This window comes from Tupaia chinensis, unplaced genomic scaffold (genome assembly GCF_000334495.1).
Source record: "Tupaia chinensis unplaced genomic scaffold, TupChi_1.0 Scaffold147003_1, whole genome shotgun sequence".
NCBI lineage: Eukaryota > Metazoa > Chordata > Mammalia > Scandentia > Tupaiidae > Tupaia > Tupaia belangeri.
In genome coordinates, this window is record NW_006206856.1 from 1,277,268 (window position 1) to 1,297,017 (window position 19,750).

Here is a 19,750-nt window from a genome sequence, read left to right on the forward strand (position 1 = left end):
GCTCCCCGCCCCCGGCGCGCGCCGCCATCTTGGACCCCCCCACACCGCCTTCTCGCGCCCCGCCCCTCACGCGTGATTGACAGTTGCCGCCACGGGCGCGCATGCGTAGGCCGCGCAAGCCGGCGCTCCTAGTCCGTTAAGTGCAGCCCGGGGTTATCCGCCCCGTGCGGCGGGAAGCCGAGACGCCGAGCGGTCACATCCGTGAGCATCGGTCCGCGGGAAGGGAGGACAGAAGGCCCCGCGCGTTTCGGGCTACCAAAAGCAAGCCACTGCTCCGCCTGCCTCAGTTTCCCCCTCTGCAAAGGGAAGCGATAATGGCGCTTCTGGCAGTAGGGCTCCTTCCCTGTAGGGAGCTGGATGGAGACAGAAGCTGTGCTAGGGCCCGAGCATGGCCAGAGTGACTCTGGGCCTGCTCTCTCTCGCCGACAGCCGCACATCGCCTCTGTCAATGGGACGCCCAGAGAACCGGACGGTGCCAGGCGCGCAGCCCGGTGGGAGGCAGAGGGTGGTGTGTGTGGGAGGGTCTCGGTGGAGGGGAAGAATATGTGCTGGCCACTGGGCACCAAGGCCCCCAGGTAGTGTCCTGTCAAAGCTCAAAAATAAGGGAATGGCCCTGAACAGAGGAACTACTGCGCTGGAATGGGGGCTAGCACCCGAACAGACCTGCGGCAGGTGGCGGGTGAGCTGGGAAGAGCCTAGCGCAGGGGAATCTTCGTAGGGGGGTTGTTGAACGACAATGCTGCTGACTCAAGCTCCAAGTGGCCACTGCTCTCTCTGCATGGGGAGATAGAGATCTGGCTCCTCTGCACCATCTCTGACTGAAGGACTCCAGCCCACCCTGTCCTACTGTGGGCCAATGGCTTTCTCCTCCACCAGTTCCATAGCACCGGCCTCTGGGCTTGGCATTTGAGGCTCCTCTTGGCAGGGCCCTACTTCCAGCTTCCCCTTGCATGTTGCGCCCCCCTCCCCAGAGAAATTTTGTTTCAGGCAGGCGCTGGCAGATCTTGGGCTGTCAGCACGTCTGGGACCCACAGTTTTCTCATATGGAAGGTGTGATAGTAGAGCCCAAGGCCTGGTGGATGAAGTTGAGCTGCTGGGTGTAGGGCCTGGTTTGGAGCTCCCTTCCTGGGCTCAGGTTTCATTCATTCAGGAAACCTTTTTAGGCAATCCTTTGGGGAGTGGGGGACAGAGGGGAAGAAACCTGGTCCTCACAGCCTTTCATGTGCTCCCTGTCCTGGGCAGAGGACATGGGAAGTCGAGCCAGCTCCAGATCACTCTGACAGGGGAGGGGATGGACTCACGCAGGGGTGGGCTGTGGGCTGGGCCGGGCTGGGAATGCAGCAGGGCAGGGCTATTTAAACCGAGGGCTGGCCAGCAACCCCAGCTGCCTGTCCCGTGAACCACCAGCATGGATGACATCTACAAGGCTGCGGTGAGGGCTGGGCTGGGTAGGGCCGGGAGGGGGGGGACCGGTGGCTTACTCAGCTCAGTATGGGGGACAGTGTTTCCCCAAGAAAGTGGTGGGGACTCAGGAGAGGGCCCACATAGCTTCAGCTCAGGTTCTCTAGGGCACCATGGTTCTGGCATTTGGGGGTGCAGGAGGGTTGGAGGGCTCAGGGTGTGGGGAGGAGCTGCTGGGATGGATCTGAGGGAGGGTCTAGCCTTTTGCACCACCTGTCGCCCTGTTTCCAAGTGTCTGTGTCACCATCACTCTGCATTTGTGTCCCTGGTCCCTGGGTCATGTTGCCTTGATTCTCAATCTCTCTCTGTTCCTCCTGAGCTGTCTCCCTGAGTCCCTATACTGTGTCCCTGTCCCCGTCCCCCATCTCTGCCCCTCACACTCACAACTCACCAGCCCCTGTCTGCAGTGGGTGCTTCAGAGCATGGGAGGGGGGGTCTTCGGGAGGAGCTGCCGGCCCTAACTCCTGGGCCGGGGAAGGACTGGGCCTGAGAAGTGGGGGAGAAGGGGCACGGAGCTGCTTCTGAGCTGCTTCTGCGGCTGGGGCCCCGCCCAGGCTCCATGGCTCAGCTAGGGGCGAGGAGGTGGGACTGGAGAGTGGTCAGCAGCAGTCCCAGCAGTCCCTCCGTCCTGGGATCACGGAGCGGTTTCAAATGGTATTCCATCTTGGGGAGACAGTGACGCCCCCCACCCAGAGACAAGAACAGACAGCTGTCCCAGGGGAGGCCCTCCCTCAGCCCCCAGTGCAGCCCCACTCCTGGGGAGGAGGGCTACAACTGGCTCTGGGGGTGCTCCTGCTTATCCCCGTAGGGGTGTGTGTAGCGGCCCTCCACCCTGTGCCCATACAAGGCCTGGTGGGGCTGGGGACTAAATTTGGCTCCCGAGGCGACACCAGCAGGCCAGGGACCAGATAACGCTGCCCCACCCCTGCATGCCACAGTCCCCAGAACAATCACCAGGTTTAACTTTGTCCCTGTTAAAAATAGCCCAGTGGCTGCCTGGTCGGATTACAACGGGGAGCTTTGCCCACCCCCAGCTGGTATTATTGTCCTCACCTGAGGAACAGCTGTGGGCCCTCAGAGGACCACGAGGCACGGAGTGGTCACTGACTATTGTCACTCAGGGTCACCTTGACTTGAGGGGGTGTCCACCTGTCACCCTGGCCCTGGGCCCAGCCTCAGTGAGGCCAGCGGGTCATCCTAGGGCTTTGGGGACTGGAGAGAGGAGTCGGGCCTCTGACCTGGAGCTAGCCTGCTCCCTGCTGATGTCGGTCCTCCCTCCTGCGGGGATGGGTGCTTTCCCAACGGCCGCCTAGGCCTGAGCCTGAGTCCCGAGGCTTCTCCTCCTCCCTAGGTAGAGCAGCTGACAGAAGAACAGAAAAATGGTGAGTGTCCTGGTCACACGAGCGGGGACGGCCGGGGGGACTGTGGGAGCCGGAGGCCCTGTCACCAAAGCGGCCCTGGATGGGAGACCCGAGGCTGGGGCCCCTGCAGGCACGGTGACCTGAGAGAGGGCAGGGAGGGAGGTGTGGGTGGCCCGCGGGGCCTGGCTTGCTGGGGCCGCGCTGCCGAGCCCGCCGCTCCGCCCTGCAGAGTTCAAGGCCGCCTTCGACATCTTCGTGCTGGGCGCCGAGGACGGCTGCATCAGCACCAAGGAGCTGGGCAAGGTGATGAGGATGCTGGGCCAGAACCCCACGCCCGAGGAGCTGCAGGAGATGATCGACGAGGTGGACGAGGACGGTGAGCCTCCGCCCCGCGCCATGTGCTGAGGCTCCAGACCTGGCTCTGTCGGGCCAGCAGCCGTGTGGCTGTGAGCCGGGGTCTCCCCTGTACAACGGGCACGAGGCCACACGGGCCACGCGGAGTCGGTGTGCGGGTGCATGGGGCGCTGCCTGTGGTCTGACCCGGGCCTCCCGCCCCCAGGCAGCGGCACGGTGGACTTTGACGAGTTCCTGGTCATGATGGTCCGGTGCATGAAGGACGACAGCAAGGGCAAGTCGGAGGAGGAGCTGTCGGACCTCTTCCGCATGTTCGACAAGTGAGCGGTGACACTTGACTGCTGACCCCAACTGAGCAGAGCCGGTCCGAGAGGCCGGGCCTCACGACCTGCAGCCTCGGTCTCCTGTTCTGTGGGATGGGGAGGGGGTGCCCCCAGCCTCACCCTGGGCTCCTCCCTGCAGAAACGCCGACGGCTACATTGACCTGGAGGAGCTGAAGATGATGCTGCAGGCCACGGGCGAGACCATCACGGAGGACGACATCGAGGAGCTCATGAAGGACGGCGACAAGAACAACGATGGCCGCATCGACTACGACGGTGAGTGGGTGGGCGGCTGGTGCCCGGCCCGCTCTGCCCACCTCCGACCTACGCCCCTCTCTCCACAGAGTTCCTGGAGTTCATGAAGGGCGTGGAGTAGACCTAGCCTTTGCCCAGAGCTGCCCGTGCCCACCCTCCGACTCCAGCCAGCCCTGGGGAGACAGCCGGGGTCCCCAGGATCTGAGCTCGGCGTGTCCTTAATCCCTGCCCCTGACCCCTGACCCCCTCACAGCCTTTCCTCGGGATGCAAATAAAGCATTGCTCCCTGGAGGCCCGGTGTCTGGTCTCACCTTGCGGCATGGACACCCACCTGAGCACCGTCCTTCCCTCTCCCAGGCAGTCTGCTGCAGGGCCCGCACTCTAACCACTGCCCCACCCCACCTTCTGCAGGATGGGTTAGAGTGGATTAGAGCCAGCCGTGCCGCCTGCCCTGCTGCCTGCCTTCTGTGCCCGCTGTGCCCAGGCAAACCTCTAGCAACCCAGTGCCTGGGGTAGGGCCCACGAGCCACCTCCAGCAACCCAGTGCCTGGGGTAGGGCCCACGAGTCCTTGTAGCAAACTCGGGGCCACCTTGTCGGGCAGCTGGCTAGGCAGCCCTGGAGCTCCAGGAGCTGGGACGGGGAGCTGCGGCACAGTAAGGGGACCACTCGCCAGCCCCCTTACTTGCCTCCCCTGGGAGAGAGATGCAGGGACCCGCCAAGGCCCTGGTGAGTCTGGCAAAGAGCCCAGGGCGCTGGCTCATGGGCCAGGTTCAAGTGGGCTGAATTTGCAGCTCACACAAACCTCAGAGGCTGGCCTCCAGCAGCCCGCTCTCCTCTGAGGGGCCCAGAGGCCTGAACTGGTGGCTCTCGGCTGAGTGGGGCCAGAGGACGGAGAGGCTGGCTTGGAAAGGAGAGCCAGGGACTGCCAGGAAGTGGAGGTGTCAGGGTGGCGCTTGCAGGGGGACAGCCGCCACCCGTGCCTAGGCTCCAGCCAGGAGGGTGGCGGCTGTCTGCCCCGCCTAGCCACCCTGTGGCCGTGGCAGCTGTGCCCCAGCCCTGGCGTTCCCCAGACGGCCCGGCATTCCAGAGACCGGCATTCCAGAGATGGTCTTGGAATTCTGGAGATGCCACTGGCAGAGCCAGAACTCACAGCAGCTGCCTGGTTCCTGGAGAGACCTGGGGAGCAGGACAGGGTCCCCCCTTTGGCCTCTCGAGGACTCAGGGACCAGACTGACTCATGAAGGACATAGTCTCGGAAGGAAGGAAGTGACCAGTCAGTGGCTGGATACTGGGTCATGGCCAAGTGCAGTCTAGTCCCTAACTCATGGAATTGGTAGTCCATTCAGGAGACAGACAACAAGGGAGGTGACTGCAGTAGGGATGCCAGCGTGGGGCTGGAATGCAAACTGGAGAGGTGTGGAGGCCCAGGAGTAGTCCAGGAAGCCTTCCTGGAAGAGGTAACATGGAGCAAGGCCTAAAGCACCACCGGGAACCGGCTCCAGGGCAGTATGAGGAAAGACTCAGGGTCTCAGTAGCAGAAAGGCAGTATTGGGCTGGGAGCAGCCTTGGTGAAAGGGGGGCCGTGCTGGAGCCCGTCCAGAAGCTATGCTGCTGTGAGGTGAGGTGAGGTGAGGTGAGGTGAGGTGAGGTGAGGTGAGGTGAGGCGAGGTGAGGCGCTCTCTGCTGCGGAGGGGCGAGAAGGTTGCAGTTGAGTCGGGTCTGGGTCTGGCCGGGAGACCACCAGAATCGGGGTGACATTCCGTGGTGAGGGGAAGCCTGGGGGAGGCGCAGATTCGGAAGTGGGGTCTAGGAAGTGGGGTCTGCTTTTATCTTGTTTCTTCCCCATTCATTTAAAAATCCCAGGCTTGCACATTTATTTCAAATATAATACAAAGGACCCCCCCACCCCTTTATACGTCACAAATCTCCACATTAATAGCAACCAGTTCAGATTGGCTCTGACTGACTCAAACCGGTCATGACTAATTCAAACTGGTTGGAGTGGCTCAAACCCAATCAGGTCAGCTCAAGCTGGTTTAGACCAGTCTGGCTGGTTCAAACCAATTTTAACAGGTTCAAATTGGTTCAGGCAAATTCAAAGCAGCTTAGACCGCTTCTAACCAGTTCAGACTGGTTTAAGCTGGCTCAAACTAGTTCAATAGGCTCAAATGGGCTCCAACCAATTCAGGCTGCTTCCAACCAACTCAAACCAGTTCTAGTTGGCTAAAATCCGATTCTGGTTCTGTCCAGCTCAGACTGCTGTGCCCAGGCCCTGCTCTAACAATTCGGCCCTGGAATCGGGTGGCCCAGTAACCTGTAGGCCGCTGGACCAAACTGGCTCAGAACCGTTTAGACTGGTTCTGGTCATCTCAAAGCAAGCTTAGGCTCATTCCATACAGGCCCCAAACAGTTCAGACCTGCTCAGACGGGTTCAATCTGGTGCTCACCCATTCATGTCAATTCTGATTGGCTCAGACTGCTTCTGACTGGCTCAAACCAGCCTGGAATAGCCTCAAACCAGTTCAGACAGGCTTCAGCCAGTTAAATTGGTTCTGGATGACTTAAACAGGTTATGACTGGTTACAACTAAAGCCAGCTCAAAATGGATGAGGCTGGTTCCACATGGCTCTGCTCCTGGTGCCATGCCAGCACCTACCATGTCTCCTGGCACCTTGGCTCCTGGTGCCACGCCAGCAGCTGCCACAGCTCCTGGTACCACACCTGGTGGCACGCCAGCACCTGCCACAGTCCTGGAACCACACCTGGTGGCACGCCAGCACCTGCCACAGCTCCTGGTACCACACCTGGTGCCACGCCAGCACCTGCTACTGCTCTCAGCACCATGTCTCCCAATACCACACCAGCACCTGGCTCCCAGTGCCATGCTAGAACTTGCCACAGGTGCCATGGCTCCTGATCTACATTTCCATGTTACTAGCGTGTCACTAGCTTGTAACTTACATGATATCACACTCGCACCTCTCTAGCATGTTCACCCATTGCCACTAGTATATAGTTCACATGCTGCCACATGCTATTTGTGCATTGTTGACATGTTTCTAACATGTCATGAACTTGTGTTTGGTCTGTCCTCACGCCATTTCCTGACTGCCCTCTGAGAGCTCAGGTCAGTCTCTCTAGGCGGCCGACCTGTGGAGGGTCTGGGGTCTCAAGAGGCCTAGCTCTGGCTCAAGGCCTCATGAAGATCACATGTAATTTGCATGCTATCAACAAGGAATTCACATGTCAAGCATAAAACACATGTGAATGCCATTGACACGTCACTAATGTGTATTTAACATGTTCACATTTTACTAGCACATTATTGGCGTGTGGCTAAAATGTAATCCACGTGGCATCACATCTCCCAGTGCCAAGTCTCTGAGTGCCACGCCATACACATCACACATGTGTTGGCCTGGGGCTCATAAGCTGCGCCCTGCATGTGGCCCTTTGCTCCCTACAGACATCACCCGCTCCTGCTTAGCTCAGTCCTCTCCTCTGCTGGGCTGGGTCATCTTCTACCAGAGAGTGCTTCCTCCATAAAGCCTCCCGTGGTTCCCTCATCAAAAGCGATCACTGGGGGACCAGCAGATGGCATGATGGTTACATCTCTGGACTCCCACGAAGTCAACCACAGTTTCAGTCCCGGACCTGGCGGCTTAAAACACCGGGAGCACGTGCGTGCGTGCGTGCGTGCCCCAAATCCTGAGAACAATGGAGAAGGAACTGTGGCGAGGCCACCCCTGGGGCGTGATCTGTCGCTTTCTGTCTCTCCAGTGAGTACATGCGCCCTATAGCAAAAATCTCTCAAAAAAAGCCATCACTGGAGCATCTCCCACGTCCCATCTGTACCGTAGTGACCAGCTGCTGCCTGCCTCTCCAAGACGCCACAGTTTCTGCTAGGTGGCGCCACCGCCCAGTGCATGTGTGACCCAGCAGGCCGCTTCGGGGGATCCTGCAGTTCCCTCTTTGACCACTAGATGGCACATGATGTCTGTGGCTCAGCACATTCATCTGAGAATTTGGAGCACTCCAGGGGTGTCTCTAAGCCAGCAAGCAGGGCCTTTAGAGAAGACCCTTACCCCACCCCAGACTGGAAAACTGAGGCCCAGAGAGAGGATCTGACCCAGGCTCCACACGTTAACATATTTCAAGCTCCCAGCCCCTGCAGTGTGGGGTGGGCTGCCCCACACCCTGCTCCAGTACACCCAGGCCTCCCTGCAGCCCTCACTGGGCTGAGACCCCCCATGGCAGACTGGCAGGCTGAAGAGTGCTTGGGCCTCCCGCCCACAGCTGGGGGCCACATGCTGGCTGCAGGGCTGTCCAGCTCCATCTCCAACTCGACATTGGCCCCCGGCCCAGAGTATGTGTTGAAACCTCTCCCCAGAGAAACGGAGGCAGAGGGCTCCACCCGCCGAGGTCCCAGGGTATAGTCGGCATTCGAGCAGCCCCTGGGAAGCCCTGCTCACGGGTTTATAAAGCTGGTCCCTGGCCCTGGGAGGAGACTGACCTAAGGGAAGGGGCTCGGGAGCTGGGCCGAGTCTGTACACTGGCCTCTGGGTAGCCCCTTGCCCACTTCCAGGCCAGGGTTCCGGGAGGAAGCATTAGATACTGGGGGGATGGGAACAGGGAGACAGAGCTGCAGGTCCCTGAGTCCTCTCCACGCTGAGGCAAGGGTCCAACTTAGTTCCCTTCCAGAGATGAGGCGATTGGGGGTGTGGGGCCTGTGCGCCCAGGAGCCCAGAAGCAAGAGGCTTCCGGGGAGCGGGAGGGCTGGGGGGACCTGTTCTCAGCCGGTCGCGTGGCCTGGGCCAGGTCCTGCCCCCTGTCCTCGCGCAGTTTCCTGGCTGCCCTCTGAGAGCTCAGGCCAGTCCCTCTGGGCCACCGACCTGTGGAGGGTCTGGGGTCCCGGGAGGCCTAGCTCTGGCACAAGGCTGAGATCCCGTGAGTCCCCAGGGCCTCGCGTTCCAAGTGCGGGGGCCTGGATGGGTGAGGAGGGAGCTGAAGGGGCCGGGAGCAGGTGCTGCTCCAGGACAGGGGACATGGGAAATCCCCCCCCCCACCTTCAGGCTTATCTCTCTCTCCTATGAGGCAGTGCCTCTAGAGGGATCAGAGTTGTGCAGGGCCCACAGGGCGTGGGCGTCTCAGAGCAGAGCCCACCCCTGGCCCGGTGACACCTGGGCCCCATGTCTCTGGAAGGACTGGGGGCCCAGGGAGGCAGAACAATGCAGCCATGTTGGATGCTGTGCCCTGCTGAAAGCAAGCCCAGGGAGCTGAGATGGGCCGGGAGGCCGGACAGAGTAGGCCCCCTGTCGCCAACCCCAGCTAGGTGACACAGGGCCACAAGCCCCTGCCCAGGACAAGGAACTCCCAGGGCTGTGAATGACCCCCCTCCCTCCAGCTTGGGCTCTGCCAGGAGAACTGCGGAGCATCACAGAGGCTCGGGGGGCTGGGCCATCCGTGTTAGTGACCTGGGCCCAGGGCCATTTGTGGGGAGGTCTCTGCCACGGGCTCAGGAGGACTAAGGGACAAAGCAAAGCCATAAGACCCCCTGCCCCCAAGCCTGTTGGCCTCTGGCCTCTGGTCTCTAATCTCCCCCAGGGCCACCTTCCCCCTGGACACTTTGCTGGAGCCTGAGAACCCACGTTTGTGGGCATCCCTGCCACACCCACTGGAATGCGTCTGTGTGATGGCCGGTCTGACACGAAGGTGCCACTGAGGCAGAGGGAGAAGCTGCAGGTGAAGGGCAGCAGCCCCTGGCCTTCCTCCTGCCCCCGCCCCTTCCTCCTCGCCTCCCCGCCCTGCTGGGTGGAGCCACTGCCTTATAAGCGGCTCTGGGTGATGGTACTACCACCGCGGGACCTGGGGCGGCTCTGCAGGCAGCCGGGTGCCCTGGCCTTCCCAGCATGGCCCCTTCTGCGTGGGCCATCTGCTTCTTCCTGGGGGGCTTCCTGCTGCCCGGGGGGAGCCCCAGCCCTGGCTCCAGCGTGCCCCGCCTGCGGCTCTCCTACCGAGGTACTTTGGTGTGTGTCTGTGGGTCCTAGTTCTGCAGCAGCCTCAGCCAGTCCCTGGCCACTCGCTGCACCTGGGGAAGGGCACCGTGGTGGGTCACATTCGGTGGGCGGTGGGCGGTGTGGGGGAGGACGATGCAGAGGGGGACCCGGAGCACCTCGCAGAGATGGGCAGAGCAATGGGAAGGGCAGGTCTGGAAGGCCCGTCTGGGCTCAGCTGGGGCTCTTTGCCTGGTGGCCAGTGGGGAGTGGGCAGCGTCCTGTCCCTCCGGTCCCCAGCCGTGGGCGGGGAAGGAGCCTCCAGCCTCTGGCAGCCACTTCCCGCTGTTGGCTTTCTTCCCCTCACACCCCCACCCTGACCCAGAGCTCCACACAGCCTCCCCCATTGACAGCCTGGCCCAGGAGGCTCCTGTGTCCTCACCCAGAGGGGCGGTCGCCTTCCCCTGGGGACCCATCTGAGTGGGGCAACGTTGCTAAACCCTGGAGGGTCAGGTCTGAGGGGGAATGCGGTCCTGCCTGGGGAGCTGTGGCTTTAGGGGAGGTCAGGCTAGCAGGAACCATGCAGAATAGAGGTACTACCCACGGGAGCTTCCTGGAAGAGGCAGCTGAGGTTGGGGATGGAGAGGTGCTGGGCGCAACGCTCCCGTGGGGGCCTCGGACACTCTGCCTTCCTGCTGGAGGCCAGTGTCCCTCACACGCTCTACCACCTGCCTCCAGACCCACCCAGCACCTCCGCCTCCCCAGCCAGACCCCAAGGACCCGCGGCCCTGGTCCCTCCCACCTCTGGATGGGCAGCGACTACGGGTAGAATAGCCTCTTCAGCAAAAGCCACGAGTGGGAGGCTGGCGCTCCACGTGGCCACACCTGGCCTCTCTCACACGTGGCCATGTGTTGCCTCTGTGGGAGCCGCTCCCTGCCTGGCCCCTGGAGGAGTCCGTTTGGCTACCCGCATTGCTGCCCATAGGGCCATCTCCCACGGGGACTGGGGAGGGCACAGGTGGGACAGTCGGAAGATGTTAGCTGAAAGGTCAAAGGTTTAAAGGATGGAGAGGTGGGAGGCAGGCCCCCAGGTAGGCTGGCCAGGGGGCTACAAGTCTCCTGTCCCACCGCCCCGAGGGCCATGAATCCAGAGCCTTCCAGCAGCCCTGTGGGTGGAAGCACTTTCCAGATGTGTGTTGTTAGAGGCACAGCTGGGACCCCCGTCTCCAATCCCTGTTGGGGACGTTCTGAGCCCAGCTCTGCCAGGCCCACCCTGCCTCTCTCTGCCTCCTAGACCTCTTGTCTGCCAACCGCTCTGCCATCTTTCTGGGCCCCCGCGGCTCCCTGGGCCTCCGGGCCCTGTACCTGGATGAGTACCGGGACCGCCTCTTTCTGGGGGGCCGCGATGCCCTCTACTCTCTGCGGCTGGACCAGGCATGGCCAGACACCAAGGAGGTGAGCTGGACCGACAGGGGTGAGGGTCTGTGTGAGAGCTGGGCAGCTCCAGGGGGAGGCCAGAGGGGGAAACTGAGGCTGTGATTCTGGGAGTACCTGAGTAGGCGGCTGTTTCAGGTCCTGTGGCCGCCGCAGCCAGGACAGAGGGAGGCGTGTGTCCGCAAGGGGAGAGATCCGGTGAGTGAGTGCTGTCCGCAGAGACGTCCCCGGCCCTGACCCCAGGGCGATCCTGTGACTGCTGGCTCGGACGTCTGCTGGGCCATTTGGAGCAGACCCTGAGGTTTCTGGGGGTCTGTGAAAAATGTCACCCCCCTTCCCTGGAGCATAGCCCCCAGGGAGGCCTGAGCCTGGGGGGCCCTGCCTCACCCCACCCCTCCCTCCTGCCAGACGGAGTGCGCCAACTTCGTGCGGGTGCTGCAGCCCCACAACCGGACCCACCTGCTGGCGTGTGGCACTGGGGCCTTCCAGCCCACCTGCGCCCTCATCACAGTCGGGCACCGTGGGGAGGTGAGCTCTGTGACAGGGGCAGGGCAGGGCCGCCGGACCCTCCTCACTGAGCCTGGGCGGGACGGATGTCAGGGCCTGAAAGGCGCCTTTGTGCCAGAGCCGACCCTGGTAGACAGGCCTGGAGGGAGGGCACGCTCTGCCACCCCCACTCCCCAGCCGCACGCGAGGGGTGAGGGGTGCGGGCTGCGGGCTGCAGTGGGGTGGGGCCTGGGGCTGGTTTCCAGGCTGAGAGCCCCCTCCCCTCCCCAGCATGTGCTCCGCCTGGAACTCAGCAGCGTGGACAGTGGGCGAGGGCGGTGCCCGCACGAGCCCAGCCGTCCCTTCGCCAGCGCCTTCGTAGGTGGGTGAGGCCGGGCGGAGTGGCCCGAGGAGGGCGGGAGCTGGCTGCTGTCTCTGGGAGGGCATGGCCTGGCACGTGCCTGGTCTCCTGCCCTGACTCTGCCCGCACCCACCCCAGGCGGGGAGCTGTACACCGGCCTCACTGCCGACTTCCTGGGGCGCGAGGCCATGATCTTCCGCAGCGGGGGCCCCCGGCCAGCCCTGCGCTCCGACTCTGACCAGAACCTCTTGCACGGTGAGGCCTGATGAGGGCAAGGCTGGCCCTGATGGGCAGGGAGGGGACGCTGGAAGGGGAGGTCAGGGCTAGCAGGGCAGCGGCCCCACTCTACTCCTGGGGACGCCAGCCTCCAGCGCGGGCCCCCTGCCCTCCCTACTGCAGGGCCCCTCCCTGCCAGCCTCTTCCTGTCACCACCCCAGACCCCCGGTTTGTGATGGCTGCCCGGATCTCTGACAACTCTGACCAGGACAATGACAAGGTGTACTTCTTCTTCTCGGAGACTGTCCCCTCGCCTGATGGCAGTTCAGGCCGTGTCACCGTCAGCCGCGTGGCCCGCGTCTGTGTGGTGAGAGCTGTGGAGGGGTGGGGAGGTTCAAGTCCCCTGCTCAGACCTGTCCACACAGCAGCAGGGAAACTGAGGCAAGGATGCAAAGCCATGTCTCGATCTTTCCCCTCCACGAGGGAGGGAGGTGTGGGGAAGGGGCGCCCAAGGCTCACTCCAGTCCCACCCCCAGAACGACGCCGGGGGCCAGCGGGTGCTGGTGAACAGGTGGAGCACCCTCCTCAAGGCCAGGCTGGTCTGCTCCGTGCCCGGGGCCGGCGGTGCAGAGACCCACTTTGACCAGCTGGGTAAGGGCATGGTGCAGGAGGCTGGGGTGGGGCGGGCTGGGAGCAGTGGGGACTGGTGGCCTTAATTCCCGCCGCTTCTGTCCCAGAGGATGTGTTCCTGCTGTGGCCCAAGGCGGGGAAGGGCCTGGAGGTGTTCGCGCTCTTCAGCACAGTCAGGTGGGCCCCGAGCCTTCGCCCCTGTGCTCCCCACCTGCTCCCCCTACCCCTGCTCCTCGCAGAGCCTCCGCCCTCACGCCTGGCCTTGCCGCAGCCCGGTCCCTGTCCCTGAGTGACTGCACTGCTGGCCTCCCTCTCTCTGCCTTTGCACGGCATCCTTGCTTGCTGGAGTCTGTGCTTGTCACATGCACTGTGGCCCTCGGTCCCGCCTGTCAGGGCCACCCCAGCCTGACTGTCCCTGTCTGCCCCCGCAGCGCTGTGTTCCAGGGCTTCGCGGTCTGTGTGTACCACATGGCGGACATTTGGGAGGTCTTCAACGGGCCCTTTGCCCACCAAGAAGGGCCGCAGCACCAGTGGGGGCCCTATGTGGGCAAGGTGCCCTTCCCTCGACCTGGCGTGGTGAGCATCTGCCCGGGCCAGGCCGCGAGACAGGCCTGAGCGGAGGCCAGGGGACCTCCTCCTTGGACCCACCCGCGTCCCCACGCAGCAGCGCCCGGCTGAGGCTCCGGAGGGCCCTGGCGGGGCGGGCGTGCTGGAGGGAGGAAAGCCGCTCCTGCGGTGAGAGCGCCCCCTTGTGGCGGGGAGGCGGTCAGCGGTCCCAGCACCCCTCAGGCCCCCCTCTGCTGCTGCCCACAGTGCCCCAGCAAGATGACTGCGCGGCCAGGGAGAGCCTTTGGCAGCACCAAGGACTACCCGGATGAAGTGCTGCAGTTTGCCCGAGCCCACCCGCTCATGTTCCGGCCCGTGCGGCCTCGGCTTGGCCGCCCTGTCCTCATCAAGACCCAGCTGGCCCAGAAGCTCACCCAGATCGTGGTGGACCGCGTGGAGGCGGAGGATGGGATCTATGACGTCATCTTCTTGGGGACCGGTAGGTCACCTGAGCTGCCTGGTCTGGCTGGAGAGGACTGCGGGGGTCCAGGCCACCCCTCCTTTCCACTGACCTCTCCTCCCCGGCCCCAGACTCAGGCTCTGTGCTCAAAGTCATTGCCCTCCAGGTGGAGGGCTCGGCGGAGCCCGAGGAGGTGGTCCTGGAGGAGCTCCAGGTGTTTAAGGTGAGCAGGGGCCAGGCCCAGGGTCAGTCTGGCCATTCAGAAGCAGGCATGCGCTCTGGAGGGAGTCGGCCTGTCTTCACTGAGCCTGCGTGGTGTGGGTAGGGGTGACACATGCCCTGCCTCAGGGGCCTGGCAATGCTGTGGAACGATGGGCCCTGAAGCTCTGAAGTTCCAGGGTTCCTGGGAAGGGTGTCTAAGTGAGTGGCCTGGACAAAGTGGTACTGGGCTCCAGTTGCAGTGAGCAGGTGGCTGAGACCCCCAAGTCCCCAAGAGGATGGGGCCATCTGTTGGGGGGACTGTAATGGCCCGTGGACCTGAGAGGGGGATTTGGGACAGCTGCCTCATTCCTGGGGACAGGGCTGTGGGAGGGGACAGGGAGCTCTGTGCTCCCAGCCAGGCCTGCTTGGAGGTCAGCCAGGACTGGGGCCTTCCTTGTAAGCCGGCGTCTGGGAAAAGCCCGTCTAGCCTCCACTGCCGGGGGTGCTGACCCAGGCTGTGGTAGCTAACTCCCACGGGGGCTGGGGAGGCTGAAGGCAGGGGCACAGGCCGGGCATCCCACCCAGGCTGAGACCCCACTTTTTCCCAGGTGCCCACACCCATCACTGAGATGGAGATCTCTGTCAAAAGGGTAAGCAGCTCCGCCCCTCCCACGTACCCTCCTCTGCAGCCCCAGAGCACCGCGCGGTCTTCGGAGCCACGCGGGGCAGCCCGGCCAGCCCCGGCTGGAGCTGAAACTGGTGCATGAACGCGCATGAAGCTGGTGGGCAACAGGAGGCACTGGAAAGCGAGGCCGGGACAGCACAGAGAGGCCATTCTCAGGGAGGCCGACTGGTCGAAAACAAAATCCAGATTTTAGATCATACCAAGGAGCTAATGTTGGAGGCCACTGTGCAAACGGCCGGGACCATCTCCCCAAATTTCTCTGCCCCTGTTTATCTTTGGGTAAATCCCTAACATTTTAGGTTTTCTTGCCATAGGGCATGTGCACTTGCTGGTTAGGAGGAGAGAGAGAGAGAGAGAAAGTGAGAAATCACCCCCTAGGAGGAATGGTCACACGCAGTCCCTTCTCCTCCCCTCTCCTCTTGGGATTAACGCCCAGGCATGCACCAAATGTGTTTTTCAAGCTGCCAGATTTGGGACTTGAACCCCAAAGTTGACCATGTGGGAGTCCAGTGCTTTAATCATCATGCCACCTGCTGGTCCCTAAATCCCAACTCTTATAGTGGGATTGCTTAAGGGAAAGTGTACTCTGAAGGTCAGAAGCAAGTTAGAATAAAGGCCGTTGAGGTACAGAGCAAAGGTCGGCACCCCAGAAAACCCCCTAGAAAGAAGGTCCCGGGGCTCCCACTCCTCAGGATTGGAACACAGTAGGTGGATAAACATCTGGGTGTGTGTGAATAAATCCAGAGGTTCTGAAGACTTCCTGCAAGTGGCAGGGGTCTCTGGAAATCCCAGGGGGCTGTGGGCCTGCCTGCTGCTGGCGTGAAGCCCTGGCCCACAGGAGGCCCTGCCCGTGTCCCTCCCCAGCAAATGCTGTACGTGGGCTCTCAGCTGGGTGTGGCCCGGCTGCGGCTGCACCAGTGCGAGACTTATGGCAGCGCGTGTGCCGAATGCTGCCTGGCCCGAGACCCATACTGCGCCTGGGACGGTGCCTCCTGCACCCGCTACCGCCCCGGCTCCAGCAAGCGCCGGTTCCGCAGGCAAGACATCCTTCATGGCAACCCTGCCCTGCAGTGCCCAGGCCAGGGCCAGACCGGTGAGTGGTGGCAGGCGAAGGGGCATGGGCTGGGCATTGCCAGGGCCCCTGTGTCAGGGCCTGGCTTGGGGACCAGCGGACACCTAGGTCCTTGCTACACTGGTAGGGGCTCCCGGGCTGTGGGAGTTTGTCGGTGGCCCTGAGACCTTGGCGCCCTAGCTCTGCACCAAGCTGACCCCTGCCTCTCTGCAGAAGAGGCCACAGGAGCTGTGGCAGCCACCACGGTCTATGGCACGGAACACAACAGCACCTTCCTGGAGTGCCTGCCCAAGTCCCCCCAGGCTGCCGTGCGCTGGTTCTTGCAGAGGCCAGAAGACGAGAGGCCCGACCAGGTGAGCAGGGACCCCACCTCCAGCCTCCATGTGTCCTGCAGTCATCACCCTCCCCAAACTTCGCCCGGGTGCCCAGACGGAGCCTCTTCCTGCCTTCTGGGAATGCCCCAGCCAGATGTGGCTGGAGCTCAAGCCTGAGAGGTGGGCACAGAGGAGGAGGAGAGCAAAGGGCTCATTCACGGGGCCCGTCTTCGGGTCTCTTTCCCAGAGACTCTTGGTCCTCCTCTGCCTTAGGCCTGGGCCCTGGTCCCACCCCCTGCTGCCAGTGCCTGGCCCCATGCCTCTTCCTCAGAGGGCAGCTGTCTGCCTAGGTCCTCTCCTCCCCCATCCGGAAAGGTCTGTCAGCCCCAGAGATGGCTTCAGTCTGGGGCCTGGCCATGGGTGTGGGCCGGGCAGGGTGGGAAACCATTCTCCCACAGGGAAGGGGGGAGAGGGAGTGGGTTGATTATAGGAGGGGCTCCCCCTCGGGCTTGGGAACTGGAGGAGGCCAGCTTTGGACCAGCTGTCGGGCTGGGCACTGGAGGCCTCTCAGGTGGTGGGAGAGACAGGCCACAGCGAGACGGAGTCACACAGCCCTAACCACCCAGGTTGTCCGCCCTCCACACACAGATGGGGTTCAGGCCAGAGAAGGGCAGGGGCCAGAGCGCCACTTCTGCCCCCACCCTATGCTAGGTGCCCAGTGCGCCTGGGCTGGGGCCGTCACCCCACATTGTGAAGGGAGTGAACAGTAAAGACGGGAGGTCCCTGCATGCCTGCGCACGTGCGTGTGGATACACATGTGCGCGCCCGAGTACGTACTCAGCCCGGACACGTGTGCATGTTTGTGTGTGGCGTGGCGGCAAGTTCTAACGTCTAGTCCTGGGGCTGGGCTGTGGGCCCTCCCCTCTGAGCCCTCTGCTTCCTGGGACCGCATGACCGGCCCTTGGAGGCCAAGATGGCCCAGAGCTCTGAGTTGGACAGAGCCAGCCAGTGGGATCTCTGAAGAGCCCCCGTGGCAGGCCTGCCCCAGGCCACGGAAAGGTGAGGGAGGCCCTGCCTGCGAGGAGTTCACGGCCCAGAGGAGGCTGAGCCTGCCACCGGGGAGGGGACAATGGGCACAAGGAAGCACCCGAGCCCAGGACCCTGTGGCTGGCACTCTGGCAAAGCAGGAGCAGAGAAGCCGATGGTAGGATGGTGCGTGCCCTCCCACGCCCCGCTCACCCCTCCCCTCCCGCTGGGCAGGTGAAGACGGATGAACGCATCCTGCAAACGGCGCAGGGGCTACTGTTCCGCAGGCTCAGCCGCCTGGATGCGGGCACCTACACCTGCAGCAGCCTGGAGCATGGCTTCTCCCGGACCGTGGTCCGCCTGGCCCTGGTGGTGATCGCGGCCGAGCAGCTGGGGGTGTTGCTCCCTCGGGAGCCTCCAGCACGGGGTGGCCCAGCCTCTGTGCCCCCCAAGGCCTGGTACAAGGACATCCTGCAGCTCACCGGCTTGGCCAGCCTGCCCCGGGTGGATGAGTACTGTGAGCGCGTGTGGTGCAGGGGTGTCGCGGAGCGCCCTGGTGCCCTCCCCTTCTGGAGCAAGGCCAAGTCGGCCAGGGGCAAGGGCTGGGCCGGGCTGGAGCTGGGCAAGAAGGGGAAGAGCCGGGTTCAGGCGGAGCGCAACCGCACGCCCCGGGAGGTGGAGGCCACATAGAGATCGTGGGGGGTGGTCAGGATGGGGGGCAGAGCCCCTAGCATCTGTCCCCCCACCCAGCAAGGGCAGAGGGGGCCGGATGCCTGACCGGTCCTCAGAGAAGTCATCTGTACCCTGACACCACCATCAGGACACCTGGAGAATCTGGGGGCCTGAGGGAGGGGCCTGTGCCCGAGGCAAGTTCCCTGGGGTCTCTGTGCCTCAGTGCCAGGCTGGAGCCCACACCCTCTGGCCTCAACAGCCCCCAGGGACCTGCCGTTTGTTCTCAGAGGTGGCCTGGCTTCCGGAACAGTTTCCGGGTGTGCCCAGAGCAGGAGGGCTGGGCAGTTCTTTCCCAGCCTGCAGAACAATGGCCATCCTGGTACCGCAGAGTAAGTGTGGGCGGTTGCAAGGAGGGCCCTGGGCAGCCAGAGGAGGGCACGCCCTCGAGGCTATCGCCCCTCAGAAGGACCTGCCCTGACCCACGCGGGAGGGAACAAGGAGTTGGGAAGCCTGGGTGGCAGTATGTCCCCACCCCTGCTCTGCCTCTGCCACCACCTGGGACCTGGGGTGGTCTGGGCCTCAAGCCCCACTTCGGACACCAGGGAGAGGGGTCTCACAGCCCGACTTCCCTTCCCCAGGCCAGGCTTTCCCGATGCCCACCTTCCTAACGGACTGGCCCTTTCCTACGTGTGGGTCTCCATGCTGGGGGCTTCTGGGGAAGGCACCCTCAGCTCTGGGGCAGAGACGGGAGGAGGCTGCCAGGAAAGTGTGGTGGGAGGAGTGGGCTGGCTCTCCCAGGGCAGTGCACCCATCCCGGCCCTGTGGGGCGGGAATCGGGGCCCTGTGAGTCAGGGTCACAGAAGCTGTCCCTGCTGATGGGAAGAGACTGTGGGAGGCCCCGGGTGAGCTGCGGGACCTGGGAGCAGGTGTCCTCAAGGACGTACAATGGCATCGACCAGCCAAAGTCACCCCAGAGGCTGTGCTTTCCGACCCTGTTTTCTTCTGCCAAGTAGGGGTTGGGCACAGATGGTTCATTTATAAAGCTGAAGGGGAAAAAATGTAGAGAAAAAAAGCTAAGCGCTGCAAGTCCTGCTGCTCCTTGGGGTGAGGGGTGGGGCGCAGGCGGCCTGGACACGCCCTGCCCGGGTGCGCCGGGGAGGCGTCTCTGCCATCAGCAGTTTCTCAGGCTGGGGGTGCCAAGCCGGGGGAGGACTAAATGAAAAGTCCCCAGCCTGCACACGAGGACATCGGTGACGCACAGAACCCACAGGAGGGAGCCGAGGGCCCTGGGTCTGAGATGCCCTTCATTAAAAAAACCAAGATGGAGGAAAGGGGAAAGACAGGCCTGGGTTTCCTCTCCTCCGGCCCCCACCCCATGTCTCCTGGAACCAGATTTGTGCAGTCAGTGGCCGGCACCTCTGAGACCAGCCCGCCAGCGCCTGGAGAGCCCTTGTGCCGTGCGCTGCGCTGGGATTTCAGAGGACAGGAGGGAGGGCAGGAGGAAGTCAGTGACAATGGAAAGGGAGCTCCCAGCCCTGACACCTACCCAGGGAAGCCACACCGGCCCTGGCAGGATCCGAGCGCAGAGAGGGAGCGCGAGATCCCAGCAATGAACGCCTACACTGGGACAAATAGGATAGCTTCTCCAGCCCCTCCCGTCCCTGTCCTGGGCTCTGCGGCTGACTCCTGGAAAGGTCCTCCGCATGGGAGTTTTATTTTTGTATGCCTAAGTCGGGATGGGCCTCGTGGCTTCTCTGTCTCCCGTGCATAGTTCTCGTACTCACCGTTAATCGTGTGGTCATGGCTGTCTCTGAGCGCTGCTGAGAAAAGCAAAACCTGTAAAAAAGAAAGAAAGAAAAAGGATAAAGTTAATATTTACGTCACATAATGACGTCACTT

General features: G+C 62.9%; 2 protein-coding genes across 3 annotated transcripts; both read left to right on the forward strand.

The window, feature by feature from the left end:
• The first annotated feature begins 592 nt into the window (after nt 1–592).
• Nucleotides 593–4,045, forward strand: TNNC1 (troponin C1, slow skeletal and cardiac type). 2 transcript variants are annotated; one of them, XM_006169316.2, is made up of 6 exons: nt 593–679; nt 2,813–2,843; nt 3,052–3,198; nt 3,382–3,496; nt 3,639–3,775; nt 3,844–4,045. In XM_006169316.2, exons 1-6 carry the CDS (start codon nt 608–610, stop codon nt 3,873–3,875), a joined length of 534 nt encoding a protein of 177 aa, XP_006169378.2. In that variant the 5' UTR covers nt 593–607; the 3' UTR covers nt 3,876–4,045. The 2 variants fall into 2 exon arrangements, with proteins under 2 accessions (XP_006169378.2, XP_006169379.1); XM_006169317.3 differs by lacking the exon at nt 593–679 and adding an exon at nt 1,358–1,432.
• Nucleotides 4,046–9,591: 5,546 nt separating this feature from the next.
• On the forward strand, nt 9,592–19,730 carry SEMA3G (semaphorin 3G). The gene is made up of 16 exons (XM_006169318.3): nt 9,592–9,773; nt 11,043–11,203; nt 11,321–11,380; nt 11,591–11,710; nt 11,960–12,050; nt 12,168–12,284; nt 12,467–12,612; nt 12,782–12,896; nt 12,983–13,052; nt 13,307–13,451; nt 13,689–13,920; nt 14,013–14,104; nt 14,691–14,732; nt 15,632–15,860; nt 16,053–16,192; nt 17,414–19,730. The coding sequence occupies exons 1-16, from the start codon at nt 9,665–9,667 to the stop codon at nt 17,867–17,869; spliced, it is 2,325 nt and encodes a 774-aa protein (XP_006169380.1). The 5' UTR covers nt 9,592–9,664; the 3' UTR covers nt 17,870–19,730.
• The last annotated feature ends 20 nt before the right edge of the window (nt 19,731–19,750 follow it).